Below are 14867 nucleotides of genomic sequence, written 5' to 3'. Positions count from 1 at the left end.
CTAGAAAGAAGCGTGACGAGAGCTCCCGAAAAACTCTTTAACAAATGTATCCTAAAACTTGATAACTTCAGCCATACTTATTACTACACTGTAGCCAAGAGTGGTGATATGCCTACGAGACAAAAAAAAAGGCAAGGGAAGCACCGAAACATACCAAGAAACGACGGAGAAAGAACCTCTGACCATGGCCTCCACGGAAACCCAAGATGGCACCATGACACCTCAGGAAGAAGCTAGGCTAGCTCGCGTCCTCAAAGAGATCAAAGAAGGCAATGACTCCCTCACAACACGATTTAACTTGAAAACGTCTGAGTTCAGCTGCTCCATCCAAAACAAGCTAGAGGGAATGGGGACGGAACTACAGAAACTGGGCGAAAACAACGAACACCTGATGAATAAGGTCGACCATTTGGAAAACTATAGCAGGCAAAGCTACATTAGAATTATCGGCCTCCGCGAGGGCTGTGAGGGGACGGACCCCATTGAGTTCTCTGCTGCCATGATGCCCTCCCTACTGGGCAAAGAACATTTTGCTGAACCCCTAGTTATCAAACGGACACACAGGTCACTCGCCCCTCGCCCATCACAGGGAGTAGCTGTGTTGATAAATAAGAATGTACCGTTCTGTGTAACGAAAACTATTATTGATCCACTGGGATGTTATGTAGTGGTCCATGGCAGAATATATTCTGAATCTAGGACCTTGCTTAATGTATATGCACCTAATTATGATTGTTGTGGAAATTCGTCACTATACTTTAGTAACAATCAATGTTCTTACAGAGTATTTGTTGAATCAAGATTTACTTTATTGAATTTCAATAAAAGGAAGCTGGTCTGCAGAGTAGCCTAGCCTCCCCGGCCCTCTCTCCATCTTATATAGTGCCCTCCACACACCCTGGCTGTATAGTTCCTCCCTCTTCAGTTTCCCGCTCTTTTATTGCTCCGCCCACTCCCTTTGTCTATGGTGGCGGCTAAATTCGACTTTCATTCAGTTCAGAATCAATAGTAATACACTCAATCAATCCCTTATCTTGCAAAAACACTCATGTTTAGTTTAAACTCTGTTCAACCCTGGCGCCGCTCTTTATCACTTTGTTTGAGGAGAGAGACAAAAGGCCACAGGATTAAGTTCTTGCCAGAGAATGTTAACTATATTTTCATGATTAACTCCGTTTTTTCTCATAGTCCACAAAATAATCTCCAACATGATCATATTTTTATTCAAGATATATTTCTCAAGGTAGCGGAATTTCAGGGAACACTCTTAGTTGGGGGTGACTTTAATTTTTGTCTTGATCCGATTCTGCATAGATCCTCAACTAAAGCAACCTCATTGACTTAAGTCAGCCAAATGTACTCTATCATTTATGAAAGACTTAAATTTGAAAGACACATGGAAACAGCTCCACCCCCAAGATAGGGATTATTCATTCTACTCCTACCCGCATAACTCTCATACCCGGATTGATTATTTTCTCCTATCGGCACAGGTAACCCATAGAGTTGTGGAAACTGAGTATATATCCAGAACTATCTCAGATCATTCTCTCCTCACACTTTCTGTTTGGATGCCGGATGGCGTTTCAAGGGACCTATAGATGGCGCCTAAACCCAACTCTTTTGAAACAGGTAGAATTTCGTCAATTTATCAGAGACCAAATTATTTTTTTTCTGTGAAACAAACTGTCCGTCCTCTTCCAACAGTTTTGTACTCTGGGATACATTACAGGTCTTTCTTAGGGGTCAAATAATTTCCTAAACCAAAGGTTTCAAAAATAAATGCACTGCTGAATTGAATGAATTAGAGAATTCAATCCTACTACTACAAAAAGAACACCAAAAATCTGTCTCTAAAGAAACATACTGCTCATTGGTGAATAAAAAACTAAAATATAATACCCTAAGTACTTACAAAACTGAAAAGGTTATTCTTAGAACTAGGCAAAGATATTATGAATTGCGGGAGAAAACACACAAAGTCTTGGCCTGGCAGATAAAAGCTGAGGAGTATTCGAGAACCGTCAACTCTATTGAAACACAAAACGGTCAAGTGTCTCACAACCCGGAAGAGATGAATGATTCATTTAAACAATACTATTCTAAGTTATACACTTCTGATGGAACGGAACCAGCAATGATAGACACATTTCTGTCTACTATTGAAGTACCGCGCCTCACATAGGAAGACCAAAATGAAGTAGATCGCCCCTTTACAAAAACAGAAATCAAAAAGGCAATTTCCTCTCTACAATCCGTCAAATCACGAGGAGACCATGGCTTTCCCCCAGAGTTTTAGAAGGAGTTTAAGGATTTGCTTATTCCTCTCTTGATGGATGTTCTAAATGTAGGTGCTGAGACGTAGAACCTACCGGACTCCTTTTCCATGGTTATTATAACAGTTATACATAATTATTACTTACTATAGGCCAATGTCGCTCCTCAATGCCGACTATAAATCGATTTCTAAGGCGATGGCTAATAGATTAGGGCAATATTTGCCAAACCTGATTAACACCAATCAAACAGGCTTTATACAGAAAAGATCCTCCACCAATAATTTGCACAGGTTATTCAACGTAATTCACATGGCCAGTGTGAGGAGTGATCCTAGTGAACAAACAGGTCCCTTCAGATGGTCGCCACAGGGGTTCAGATATCTAGGAATCACAGTTGATAAGAAATTTGTACAAGCTTAACTATTCTGTCTTGGTTCAGAAGGTGGTGGATGACTTGAATAGATGGATAGATCTGCCTTTTACATTATTTGGGAGAATTAGCTGTATTAAGATGAACGTTCTGCCTAAGATGATATACCTATTTCAATCTTTACCCATATCCCTACCCCAGAGTTTCTTTAAGTCCCTTAACAAGACCATAAGACAATGTGTATGGAACCGTAAAACTCCAAGGGAGAGCCTGGACAAATTAACATGGAATTATAGTCTAGGAGATCTCCGCCTACCAAATTTCAAGATTTATTTCTGGGCAATGCAAATTAGATTAATGTCATTCTTATTTGAAACTGAACCAGCCCCATCTTGGAGTCAGATGGAAATGTTTGCTCTCAATGAAGAGGTTGGGATATAGTCTTTGGAACCCAAAGACTATATCAACAAAAACGAACAATCCCTGTACCATCAATTTAGTAAGATCTTGGTATGAAATTCGACTAAACAAGACTAAAACACCCCTGTGGCAAAACAGACTCCTACCAATGATCTTGGAATGCAACATATTTCAACATTGGCATGAGAAGGGAATAACACACTTAGAACATTGCTATATAGATGGAAAGAGAAATACCAGTTATCCAATAATCATTTATTTTGTTATTTACAGTTAAGAATCTTTCTCAGAAGCACTCTTGGAGATATGACTTTACCAAATCTATCAAGTATTGAATAACTACTCCATGATAACCATGATTAATATAGATTTTTATCCAGAGTGTACTCATTGCTAATGCAACAATGCCCAAAACCAGATGTAGATAAGTCATGAGAGCGATCGGAATCCGATTGATGAGGAGCTATGGTCGAACCTATGCCAAGATACTGTCAGCGACCATCAACTCTAGATACAGACTTATACATTACGACTTCCTACACCAACTATATCTGATACCTCAGCGGTTACATAGATATATATAACCCTGAAATATCAGAAATGTGTTTTAAAGGTGGAACAACAGAAGGCAATTTTTTGCTTTCTACTTGGCAGTCTACTAAATTACAAGCCTTCTGGCATGATGTTTGTGATACCCTGGCCTTTATTATGGAGGTCCCTTTCCTACTTGACCCTGAAATATGCCTTCTGGGTAACTTCACAAATGTGAATTTGAGGAATAACTTCAACATCAAATGTATAGACACATTTTCTTGCCGCTGCAAGAAAATGTGTTGCATTGACATGGAAATCAGATTCCCCTCTACCAATTACAAGATGGCTCTCTGAAATGAATAAGTGTATTCCTATGGAGAAGATTACCTATGCTTTAAGAAATAAATTAAACTACTTTGTGAAAATATGGCGAACCTTCCTGGACTATATGGAAACACTTCCATTGGGGTTGGTGGATGTGAGCTTGTAGATCGATGTAGCTATTGTCTCTCTGTAATGTACTGTTTGTATTGCTTTGTGTATATCTTGGTCTCTCTTGTCATTTGTCTTATTTAGTCATTATTAGTATTATCACTAATTTAATGTATTTATTATTATTTATTATTTTGTAATTTGTCATTGTTTTAATTCATTTTTTATTTTGGGGGTGGAGAGGGTTGAATTACCTTTTGTAGTTGTACTTACTTTTGCTGTATTGTTCTGTTGTTGAATAATTGGCAAATAAAATATTCAAAAATAAATAAATACGTCGGTCTAAGTCAGTGTTGTTCATGTGTCCTCCCTCCCTGTCAGTAACTCCAGCACTTGGAGCTCAGTGCTGCCGGGCCAGGCTGAGGCATGGTGGGGCAGGTTGATGGGCACCGGGCCAGGCTGAGGCATGGCGGGGCAGGTTGATGGGGCCAGGCTGAGGCATGGTGGGGCTGGTTGATGGGCGCCGGGCCAGGCTGAGGCATGGTGGGGCAGGTTGATGGGCGCCGGGCCAGGCTGAGGCATGGTGGGGCTGGTTGATGGGCGCCGGGCCAGGCTGAGGCATGGTGGGGCAGGTTGATGGGCGCCGGGCCAGGCTGAGGCATGGTGGGGCAGGTTGATGGGCACCGGGCCAGGCTGAGGCATGGCGGGGCAGGTTGAAGGGCGCCGGGCCAGGCTGAGGCATGCTCGCCATCTTTGTCTACAAGAACCCCGAGTACGTCAGCCCAAGGACCCCGAGTACGTCCTGCAGCGGGAGAAGCTACGCATCATCAACGGAGAGGTGGTGCAGATGTCGGGAGGGGTGAGGACAGGGCTTAAATGTATACACACACACACACACACACACACACACACACACCTATACTCACAAACATGCAAAAAATGAACACAATCCCACTCACACACATACAGTGCTACACAGACAAACATTCAGGCATACACACAGAGACCGCTCTGGGAGGGCAGCAAGGATTCACATTTGTCGGTAATGTGATTTAGACTGTCCGAAATCAATACGATTCTGTGTAATGAATAGAGTTTAGATTCCACCACAGCTTTAGTCCTGGATAACTGCATTAAGTAGGTAGATGTATTACATTAGGTTGTGGTAAGGGTATGATGGTCAGATGGAGGTTGTCTATGTATGCAGGCTTTGTGAGGACATGCTCCTGGTGGAAGTTACCAGTAGACACTGATCTAGGATCAGCTTACCCTCCACAAATGGCTGTTGGGTGAACACAGGCAGAAATGTGAAAAGATAGTGACATTAGACTGTGGAGGGCTCGACATTACCTTTTTTAGCCACTTGTCCATCTGACAAGTAGGCCAGATTTTTTTTTTTACTAAATAAAATAAAATCTATAACACCATGGGCCAAAACGGTGACTGAAAATTGTGTTGTATCATGCAAGGAGCCACTTCAGAAAATACAATGAATTATCACTGGTATTGACAATGTAAGGCTTCTGGTCTCTGATCCCGAGTATTATATCTCCTGCCATTGTGGCCTTGAGCACGGCACTTAACCCCCCACAAAGTAAAATACTGGCAGGCTGCTGTATAAAACATACATTGCCTTCAGAAAGTATTCATACCCACATTTTGAATTCAAAATGGATTAAATATATATGTTTTCACCCATCTACACTCAATACCCCATAATGACAAAGTGAAAACATGTCTTTAGAAATGTTTGCAAATGTATTGAAAATGAAATAAAGACATCTAATTTACATAAGTATTCACACCCCTGAGTCAATGCTTTGTAGAAGCACCTTTGGCGGAGATTACAGCTTTGAGTTGTCTTGGGTATGTCTATATCAGCTTTGCACATCTGGATTTGAGGATTTTCTCCCATTCTTCCTTGCAGATTTTCTCAAGCTCTGTTAAGTTAGATGGGGAGTGGTGGTGAACAGCAATCTTTGTCTTTCCACAGATTTTCAATGGGATTCATGTCTTGGCTTTGGCTGGGCCACTCAAGGATTTTCACATTCTTGTTCTGAAGCCAATCAAGCCATTCCAGCGTTGCTTTGGCTGTATGCTTGGTCATTGTCCTGTTGGAACGTACAGTAAATCTTCACCCCAGTCTAAGATCATTTGCACTCTGAAACAGGTTCTCAAGGATTTGCCTGTATTTGGCACTATTCATTGTTCCCTCCATCCATACCAGTCTCCCAGTCCCTGCCGCTGAAAAGCCTCCCCATAGCATGATGCTGCCACCACCATGCTTCACAGTAAGGATGGTGTTAGACAGGTGATGCGCTTTGCCTGGTTTTCTCCACACATAGCGCTTTGTATTCAGGCCAAAGAGTTAAATGTTTGTCTCATCAGATCACATAATCTTTTGCCTTATGCTCTGAGTCTTTCACGTACCTTTTTGCGAATTCCACGCATGCTGTTATGTGCCTTTTTCTCAGGAGTGGCTTCCGTCTGGCCACTCTCCCATAAAGCCCCAATTGGTGAAGTGCTGTAGAGACTGTTGTCCTTCTGGCAGGTTCTCCCATCTCAGCCAAGGAACTCTGTAGTTCTGACAGAGTGGTCATTGGGTTCTTGGTCACCTCCCTGACCAAGTTCCTTCTTGCCTGGTTGCTCAGTTTGGTCGGCTGGCCAGCTCTAGGCAGAGTCTGGGTAGTTCCAGATGTTTTTCATTTCATGGAGACCACTGTGCTCTTGGAAACTTTCAACACTCTAAAAATAGTAGTATACCCTTCCCCATATACAGTGAGGGAAAAAAGTATTTGATCCCCTGCTGATTTTGTACTTTTGCCCACTGACAAAGACATGATCAGTCTATAATTTTAATGGTAGGTTTATTTGAATGGTGAGAGATAGAATAACAACAAAATAATCCAGAAAAACGCATGTCAAAAATGTTATAAATTTATTTGCATTTTAATGAGGGAAATAAGTACTTGACCCCTCTGCACTTAGTACTTGGTGGAAAAACCCTTGTTGACAATCACAGAGGTCAGACGTTTCTTGTAGTAGGTTTGCACACATCTCAGGAGGGATTTTGTTCCACTCCTCTTTGCAGATCATCTCCAAGTCATTAAGGTTTCGAGGCTGACGTTTGGCAACTCGAACCTTCAGCTCCCTCCACAGATTTTATATGGGATTAAGCTCTGGAGACTGGCTAGGCCACTCCAGGACCTTAATGTGCTTCTTCTTGAGCCATTCCTTTGTTGCCTTGGCCATGGGTTTTGGGTCATTGTCATGCTGGAATACCCATCCACGACCCATTTTCAATGGCTGAGGGAAGGAGGTTTTCACCCAAGATTTGACGGTACATGGCCCTGTCCATCGTCCCTTAGCAGAAAAACACCCCCAAAGCATAATGTTTCCACCTCCATGTTTGACGGTGGGGATGCTGTTCTTGGGGTCATAGGCAGCATTCCACCTCCTCCAAACACGGCGAGTTGAGTTGATGCCAAAGAGCTCGATTTTGGTCTCATCTGACCACAACACTTTCACCCAGTTCTCCTCTGAATCATTCAGATGTTCATTGGCAAACTTCAGACGGGCCTGTATATGTGCTTTCTTGAGCAGGGGGACCTTGCGGGCGCTGCAGGATTTCAGTCCTTCACAGCGTAGTGTGTTACCAATTGTTTTCTTGGTGACTATGGTCCCAGCTGCCTTGAGATCATTGACAAGATCCTCCCATGTAGTTCTGGGCTGATTCCTCACCGTTCTCATGATCATTGCAACTCCACGAGGTGAGATCTTGCATTGAGCCCCAGGCAGAGGGAGATTGACAGTTATTTTGTGTTTCTTCCATTTGCGAATAATCGCACCAACTGTTGTCACCTTCTCACCAAGCTGCTTGGCGATGGTCTTGTAGCCCATTCCAGCCTTGTGTAGGTCTACAATCTTGTCCCTGACATCCTTGGAGAGCTCTTTGGTCTTGGCCAATATGGAGAGTTTGGAATCTGATTGATTGATTGCTTCTGTGGACAGGTGTCTTTTATACAGGTAACAAGCTGAGATTAGGACCACTCCCTTTAAGAGTGTGCTCCTAATCTCAGCTCAGTTACCTGTATAAAAGACACCTGGGAGCCAGAAATCTTTCTGATTGAGAGGGGGTCAAATACTTATTTCCCTCATTAAAATGCAAATCAATTTCTAACATTTTTGACATGCGTTTTTCAGGATTTTTGTTTTGTTATTCTGTCTCTCACTGTTCAAATAAGCCTACCATTAAAATTATAGACTGATCATTTCTTTGTCAGTGGGCAAACGTACAAAATCAGCAGGGGATCAAATACTTTTTTCCCTCACTGTATATGCCTCATCACAATTCTATCTCTGAGATCTACGGACAGTTCTTTAGACTTCATGGTATAGTCTCTGCTCTGAGGTGCACTGTCAACTGTGGGACCTTATATAGACAGGTGTATTTCCTTCTAAATCATGTCCAAACAATTGAATTGGCCATAGGTGGACTCCAATCAAGTTGTAGTGACATCTCAAGGATGATCAAAGGAAATTGAAGTGTCAATTCGGAGTGTCATAGCAAATGGGTGTGAATACTTATGTAGTAGCTTACAGAACACCACAGCTATAGAAATTACAAGTGTTCAATGGTCTTGTTCCTCTCCTGCACATGCTTATTGTCCCATAGAATTGACACTTCTGCCATGTATTCACAGAAAGCTTCTTGTGGAGTGGGTATGAAATGGATTTCAGTAAAATCATGTTAAACTGTATATTTTTTAAGGCAATGGACACCGGGTTGATTACTTTTATTTTCTTATGATACAGTGCATAATTATTCAGTACATAATTGCTCAGTTTCTCTCACAAAACAGTCAATAGATTACCAAATGGACACATTTTGTTTTAGTTGCTGTCCATATTTTTCCGCTCTGTTGGTCTGTATTGTTTAACGTAAACCAATAGGGGGGGGTTGTAACAGAATACATTGTTACAATGTGCCTAAATAACTTTTGACTGCACAACAAAGTACTGAGATATAGTTTGTAATAAAACTCAGAGAAAAGTGTTGTCAGTAAACAAAGTTTTATTTGTCATAAATATACAGCACAACAGAGACTCCGTCTCTCATGCACAACAGAGTATAAATAAGAACAATATGTAACAACAGGAAAATGACAAAACAGAAATTAAGTTGAAAATTCATTTCAGAAAACAGACAGTTATAGCCTTAAATTAAAAACAGACGTCCAATACAAACAAAAGGTTTGACTCATCTTTATGCTTTTATCTACAATAAAGTTCCAGACTGTGAAAGTGAACGTGTACATTTGGTTGATTGTAATTCTTAATACAAAATAACAAGACTGATATAGAGAAGGATTAGACAGAGATTGACGACGTCACTATCCTTCTCTATTTCATTCTAGAATCAGGAAGTACAGAGCTAACCCCTGACCCTTTACCTTTAACCCTCCATAAACTTCCTGAAAAACACAAACCACCATTCAGGAGGCGAGACAAAGGTTACACTCATGCCCCTCTCCCACGCACACACATGCCCAATTTGAAATCAACCCCTACCCCTAGGTACTTCTTTAATGCCAACAGATCGGAAACCAGTGGCTAAGTTCAAGCAACATGGTGGAAACCCCATCTAGACTACCAGGGGGCTCGGTAGAGCCATACCTTGCTGCATATACCTATCTGATCCATTTAAATCTACAAAGGGCCATCAAGAAGCATCTATGGATAAAGGCAAAGAGATTGATTTGAGATTAGGCAACACACCCCTTAGTAACCATATCATTGCTTGTAGACTATTGACACCCCCTCGCTGTCCCCTTTAGTAACCGTGTCCTTGGTGATAGCCGTCCTGGTAACCGTCGTAGCCATGGTGATGGTACCCAAATCCTCCGTACTCGTCTTCGGGGCAGCGCATGCCCAGTGACTGCTGGATGGCCATCTCCTGCCTGCGGAGCTGCATAGAGTCCACCAGGTCGTAAATAATGGCCATGGACCACATGGGGCTCGGGTACCACGACTTGACGTTGCCGTCCTTGCCCACCAGCAGCATGGAGAAGTACTCTGGGCTGATCTGGAAGTAGTTACGGATATCTTTGACCAGGGTGGCCGAGAGGCCCTCACGCTCCACCGTGGCACTGCCTGGAAGGGGGAGAGAGAGATGGATAGAAGGAGTCAGTCAATATCCTTTGGTACGGTTGATGTCTTTGACTAAAGAGGTGGAGTGGCATTCTCGCTCCTCGGCAAAGCTGCCTGTCTCAAGAGAAAGAGAGAATTAGGCTGGGGAAGAATTGAATTTCACATTAGCCATTTAGTGTGAAAGTGTGTGTGGATTCATTTTGTTGTCTTTGAAGGTTACGCTCAATTTATCACCATGACAATTACCCTCGACCCCAGCTCTCTGCCCCAGCCCCACCTCTCTGCCCCAGCCCCAGCTCTCTTCCCCTGCAAAACTACCACCAAAGCTCCCCCAAAGAGCACATATGAATGCTATTCGGCAGGCCAGAGAAATGAAAGGGAGCGTTGACATATTTCCTCCCTAACACCCCCACCACAGCAAATGTTTGTGTGCTTACACAGCTGTGAGGGGTGTATGGATGGAGGGCTGTGAGGGGTGTATGGATGGAGGACTGTGAGGGGTGTATGGATGGAGGGCTGTGAGGGGTGTATGGATGGAGGGCTGTGTGTGTTTGTGTTGATGGTGTGGTGTAGGCAGCAGCATCAACATGTTTTTGAGGTTGGGTCCCCTACCACAGAGGAAAGATCAAACAGTGTCTCCGGTAGCAAGGAGAGAATACATTAACAAGGCTGGGCTATGGAGACTTGGACTGGGGGAGACAGCGGGAGTTAGGGCTGGGGCTGGGCTATAGGGACGTGGACTGGGGGGGACAGCAGGAGTTAGGGCTGAGGCTGGGCTATAGGGACGTGGACTGGGGGGGACAGCAGGAGTTAGGGCTGAGGCTGGGCTAGAGGGACGTGGACTGGGGGGGACAGCAGGAGTTAGGGCTGAGGCTGGGCTAGAGGGACGTGGACTGGGGGGGACAGCAGGAGTTAGGGCTGAGGCTGGGCTAGAGGGACGTGGACTGGGGGGGACAGCAGGAGTTAGGGCTGAGGCTGGGCTAGAGGGACGTGGACTGGGGGGGACAGCAGGAGTTAGGGCTGAGGCTGGGCTATAGGGACGTGGACTGGGGGAGACAGCGGGAGTTAGGGCTAAAGTTGGACTACCTGCCTGCTGTGACTATAAAACAACATCAGACATTCAACAGCACGGCTGTGTGAACTGAAGATTAAACAAAACATAACACAGCCCATTTACCCTCCATGTGTTTCTTGTTTTGTTTCAAGTATGATACACATAGGTGGTGTGTAGACAACAGGGTTCTCACCATTAATTGGATATAGCTCTAGGACTCCTCCCTGGTCCACTGCCTCCATGCCAACCAGCTTCAGGATGGAGATGTGTCTCAGGCCTGGGTCACCATGGAAACCACCACCACACAGACGAACACACAACAAAGAGGACATAGTAGCCCATTAGAACAACAAAATACCCAACAACAGCAACTTACAACGTAAAGTCAAACGTCTCCTACTGAACATCTATTCAGGGTTCTTCAACCTGTCAAAAAATAAGGAAGGGAAGCGTTGACTGGATAGGAGATCTTTGTAGATTGTAGGTGCTCTTTAGTAAGAGAGAAACCTGTTGCGCTACTGAGCGTGCAGGGTTTTGATCCAGCCCCCTGCAGTAACACACACCTGATTCAGCTAAGTATGGGCCCAGACAGAAGACCTTGATCTCCAGGATCAGAGTCGGAGACTCCCCCAAACCTGATCTAATTCAACCACCTGTTTCATATTCATCTCTAAACGTATTTATTCAATATGTGGATGTGGTCGTTCCTGATTAGAACCATCTGTGAGTTAGTCGTGATAATAGAGAGGGAATGTGAAGGACTTGTGTCCTGCTGGGCCAGACAGCTGGTTCTTCTGAAGACAGAAAAGCCACAGTAACCACATGAAAACACTGATCTCTAAGGTGAAAGCCAAGAGCCGAATACCAAGGTAAGAACCCAAAGCAGAGTCAGCAGCTAGGAGAAGGCCTTGTTTATCAGGTTTGAACACACGCACGCACGCACGCACGCACACACACACACATACACACACACACACACACACACACACACACACACACACACACACACACACACACACACACACACACCAAGCCAAGCCAAGCCAAGCCAAGCCAAGCCAAGCCAAGAGAAACAGAGGAGGGGAACACAGTCTTTGATCTGAGTGTACAGGACTGGTAGAGGAGTAGGGAGTTACACTTCCATTACCCTTTCCTGAGAGGTGTGTGTGTGTTTGTGTGTGTGTGTGTGTGTGTGTGTGTGTGTGTGTGTGTGTGTGTGTGTGTGTGTGTTCCAGTGTCAATATATTTGAGTGAATATATTTTATTAAACCATATCAAAAATCGTGTGGCAATCTACAAGTTTTCTGGAGGCCCTGGTGCGACGTTAGGATGATCCACAGGAAGCCCAGATGATACTGCTAGCTGCTAAGTGGATAGCTCTGCTCTGACAACTGCCCAGTTTGTGTGCTTGTGTGTGTGCGAGCAGTACATGGCCTGGTTCAGAAACAACTTGACTTCCTGTTGATCTCTCACCCAGGTTGCAGGCTTGGCTGGTCAGGGCGTAAAGCTGCTGCTGATAGGCCCATTCCTCATCATTGGGGGCGGAGATTACAAACAGGCGACGCCTCCAACGGAACCTGAGAACCCAAAGACGGAACAAGGATGAGATGCAGCATGATAATACTATACGGTCATGTGATCAATCTCTTATATTTAAAGATCCTACAAGGATCTTGCTCAAGACTTGAACAAAGTCACTTCCTGTCTAAACCCTGTGGGTCACTGTCATTAGAACCAACAACGAACCCACTGGGTACTGATGTCAGTTCAACGTCTAGTTTTGATTTACATTTGGTTGAGTTGTCAACTAACTTGAATTCAACGTGAAATCAACAAAACATTTCACCATGTCACTGAATTTAGGTAAAAAGTTATGTGAAAAAAATACAAAATGTCCTTCCGTTGATGACTCTACAAATCCAATCAGTTTTCCACGTTGATTCAAAGTCATCACATTGATATATATATATATATATATATATTTTAATGATGTGGAAGCAAAGTCCCAGTAGGAAGTCACTTCCTGTCTAAACACTGTGGGTCACGGTCATTAGACTGGAATTGAGTCTCCATGGCAACAAACCACAGTCAATCTGGTTAAAACATTTAAGTTAAATACACTATATACAAAAGTATGTGGACACCCCTTTCAAATTTGTGGATCCGGCTTTTCAGCCACACCCGTTGCTGACAGGTGTATAAAATTGAGCACACAGCCATGCAATCTCCATAGACAAACATTGGCAGTAGAATGACCTTACTGAAGAGCTCAGTGACTTTCAACGTGGCACCGTCATAGGATGCCACCTTTCCAACAAGTCAGTTCATCAAATTCCTGCCCTGCTAGAGCTGCCCCCCGGGTCAACTGTAAGTGCTGCTGTTGTACAGTGGAAACGTCTAGGAGCAACAACGGCTCAGCCGCAAAGTGGTAGACCACACAAGCTCACAGAACGGGACCGCCGAGTGCTGAAACGCATAGCGCTGTCCTCGGTTGCAACACTCACTACCGAGTTCCAAACTGCCTCTGGAAGCAACGTCAGCCAGAGAACTGATCGTTGGGAGCTTCATGAAATAGGTTTTCATGGCCGAGCAGCCGCACACAAGCCTAAGATCACCATGTGCAATACCAAGTGTCGGCTGGAGTGGTGTAAAGCTCACCGCCATTGGACTCCGGAGCAGTGGAAACACGTTCTCTGGAGTGATGAATCACGCTTCACCATCTGACAGTCCGACAGACAAATCTGGGTTTGGCGGATGCCAGGAGAATGCTACCTGCCCCAATGCATACTGCCAACTGTAAAGTTTGGTGTATGAGGAATAATGGTTTGGGGCTGTTTTTCATGGTTCGGGCTAGACCCCTTAGTTCCAGTGAAGGGAAATCTTAACGCTACAGCATACAGTAACATTCTAGACGATTTTGTGCTTCCAACTTTGTGGCAACAGTTTCGGGTATGCCCTTTCCGGTTTCAGCATGACAATGCCCCCCTGCACAAAGTGAGGTCCATACAGAAATGGTTTGTCGAGATCAGTGTGGAAGAACTTGACTGGCCAGCACAGAGCCCTGACCTCAACCCCATCGAACATCTTTGGGACGAATTGGAACGCCGACTGCGAACCAGGCCTAATCGCCCAACATCAGTGCCCAACCTCAGTAATGCTCTTGTGGCTGAATGGAAACAAGTCCCCCGCAGCAATGTTCCAACATCTAGTGGAAAGCCTTCCCAGAAGAGTGGAGGCTGTTATAGCAGCAAAGGGGGGACCAACTACATATTAATGCCTAAGATTTTGGAATGAGATGTTCGACAAGCAGGTGTCCACAAACTTTTAGTAATGAAGTGTACAGTCGTGGTCAAAAGTTTTGAGAATGACACAAATACTAATTTTCACAAAGTCTGCTGCCTCAGTTTTGATGATGGCAATTTGCATATACTCCAGAATGTCATGAAGAGTGATCCGATGATTTGCCATGAAAATTAACTTAATCCCCCAAAAAAACATTTCCACTGCTTTTCAGCCCTGCCACAAAAGGACCAGCTGCCATCATGTCAGTGATTCTCTCGTTAACACAGGTGAGAGTGTTGACGAGGACAAGGCTGAAGATCATTCTGTCATGCTGATTGAGTTAGAA

At 44.0% G+C, this 14867-nt stretch overlaps 1 protein-coding gene across 1 annotated transcript in view; it reads right to left on the bottom strand.

Moving 5' to 3' along the window:
• Nucleotides 1-9093: 9093 nt before the first annotated feature.
• The window catches only part of LOC311143292 (coiled-coil domain-containing protein 80-like), a 44188-nt gene continuing 38414 nt past the window's right edge, over nucleotides 9094-14867 (bottom strand). The window contains exons 7-9 of the mRNA XM_084179120.1: nucleotides 12713-12816; nucleotides 11433-11516; nucleotides 9094-10188 (exon numbers count right to left, since the gene is read on the bottom strand). Of these exons, the coding sequence (XP_084035246.1) occupies nucleotides 9869-10188; nucleotides 11433-11516; nucleotides 12713-12816 (508 nt within the window). The 3' untranslated portion in view covers nucleotides 9094-9868. The remainder of the gene's footprint in view (nucleotides 10189-11432; nucleotides 11517-12712; nucleotides 12817-14867) is intronic.

Source organism: Coregonus lavaretus (genome assembly GCF_964263955.1).
Source record: "Coregonus lavaretus genome assembly, chromosome: 16".
Lineage (NCBI taxonomy): Eukaryota > Metazoa > Chordata > Actinopteri > Salmoniformes > Salmonidae > Coregonus > Coregonus lavaretus.
The sequence above is the reverse complement of the archived record's forward strand: the minus strand, read 5'-3'. Positions and strand labels throughout refer to the sequence as shown.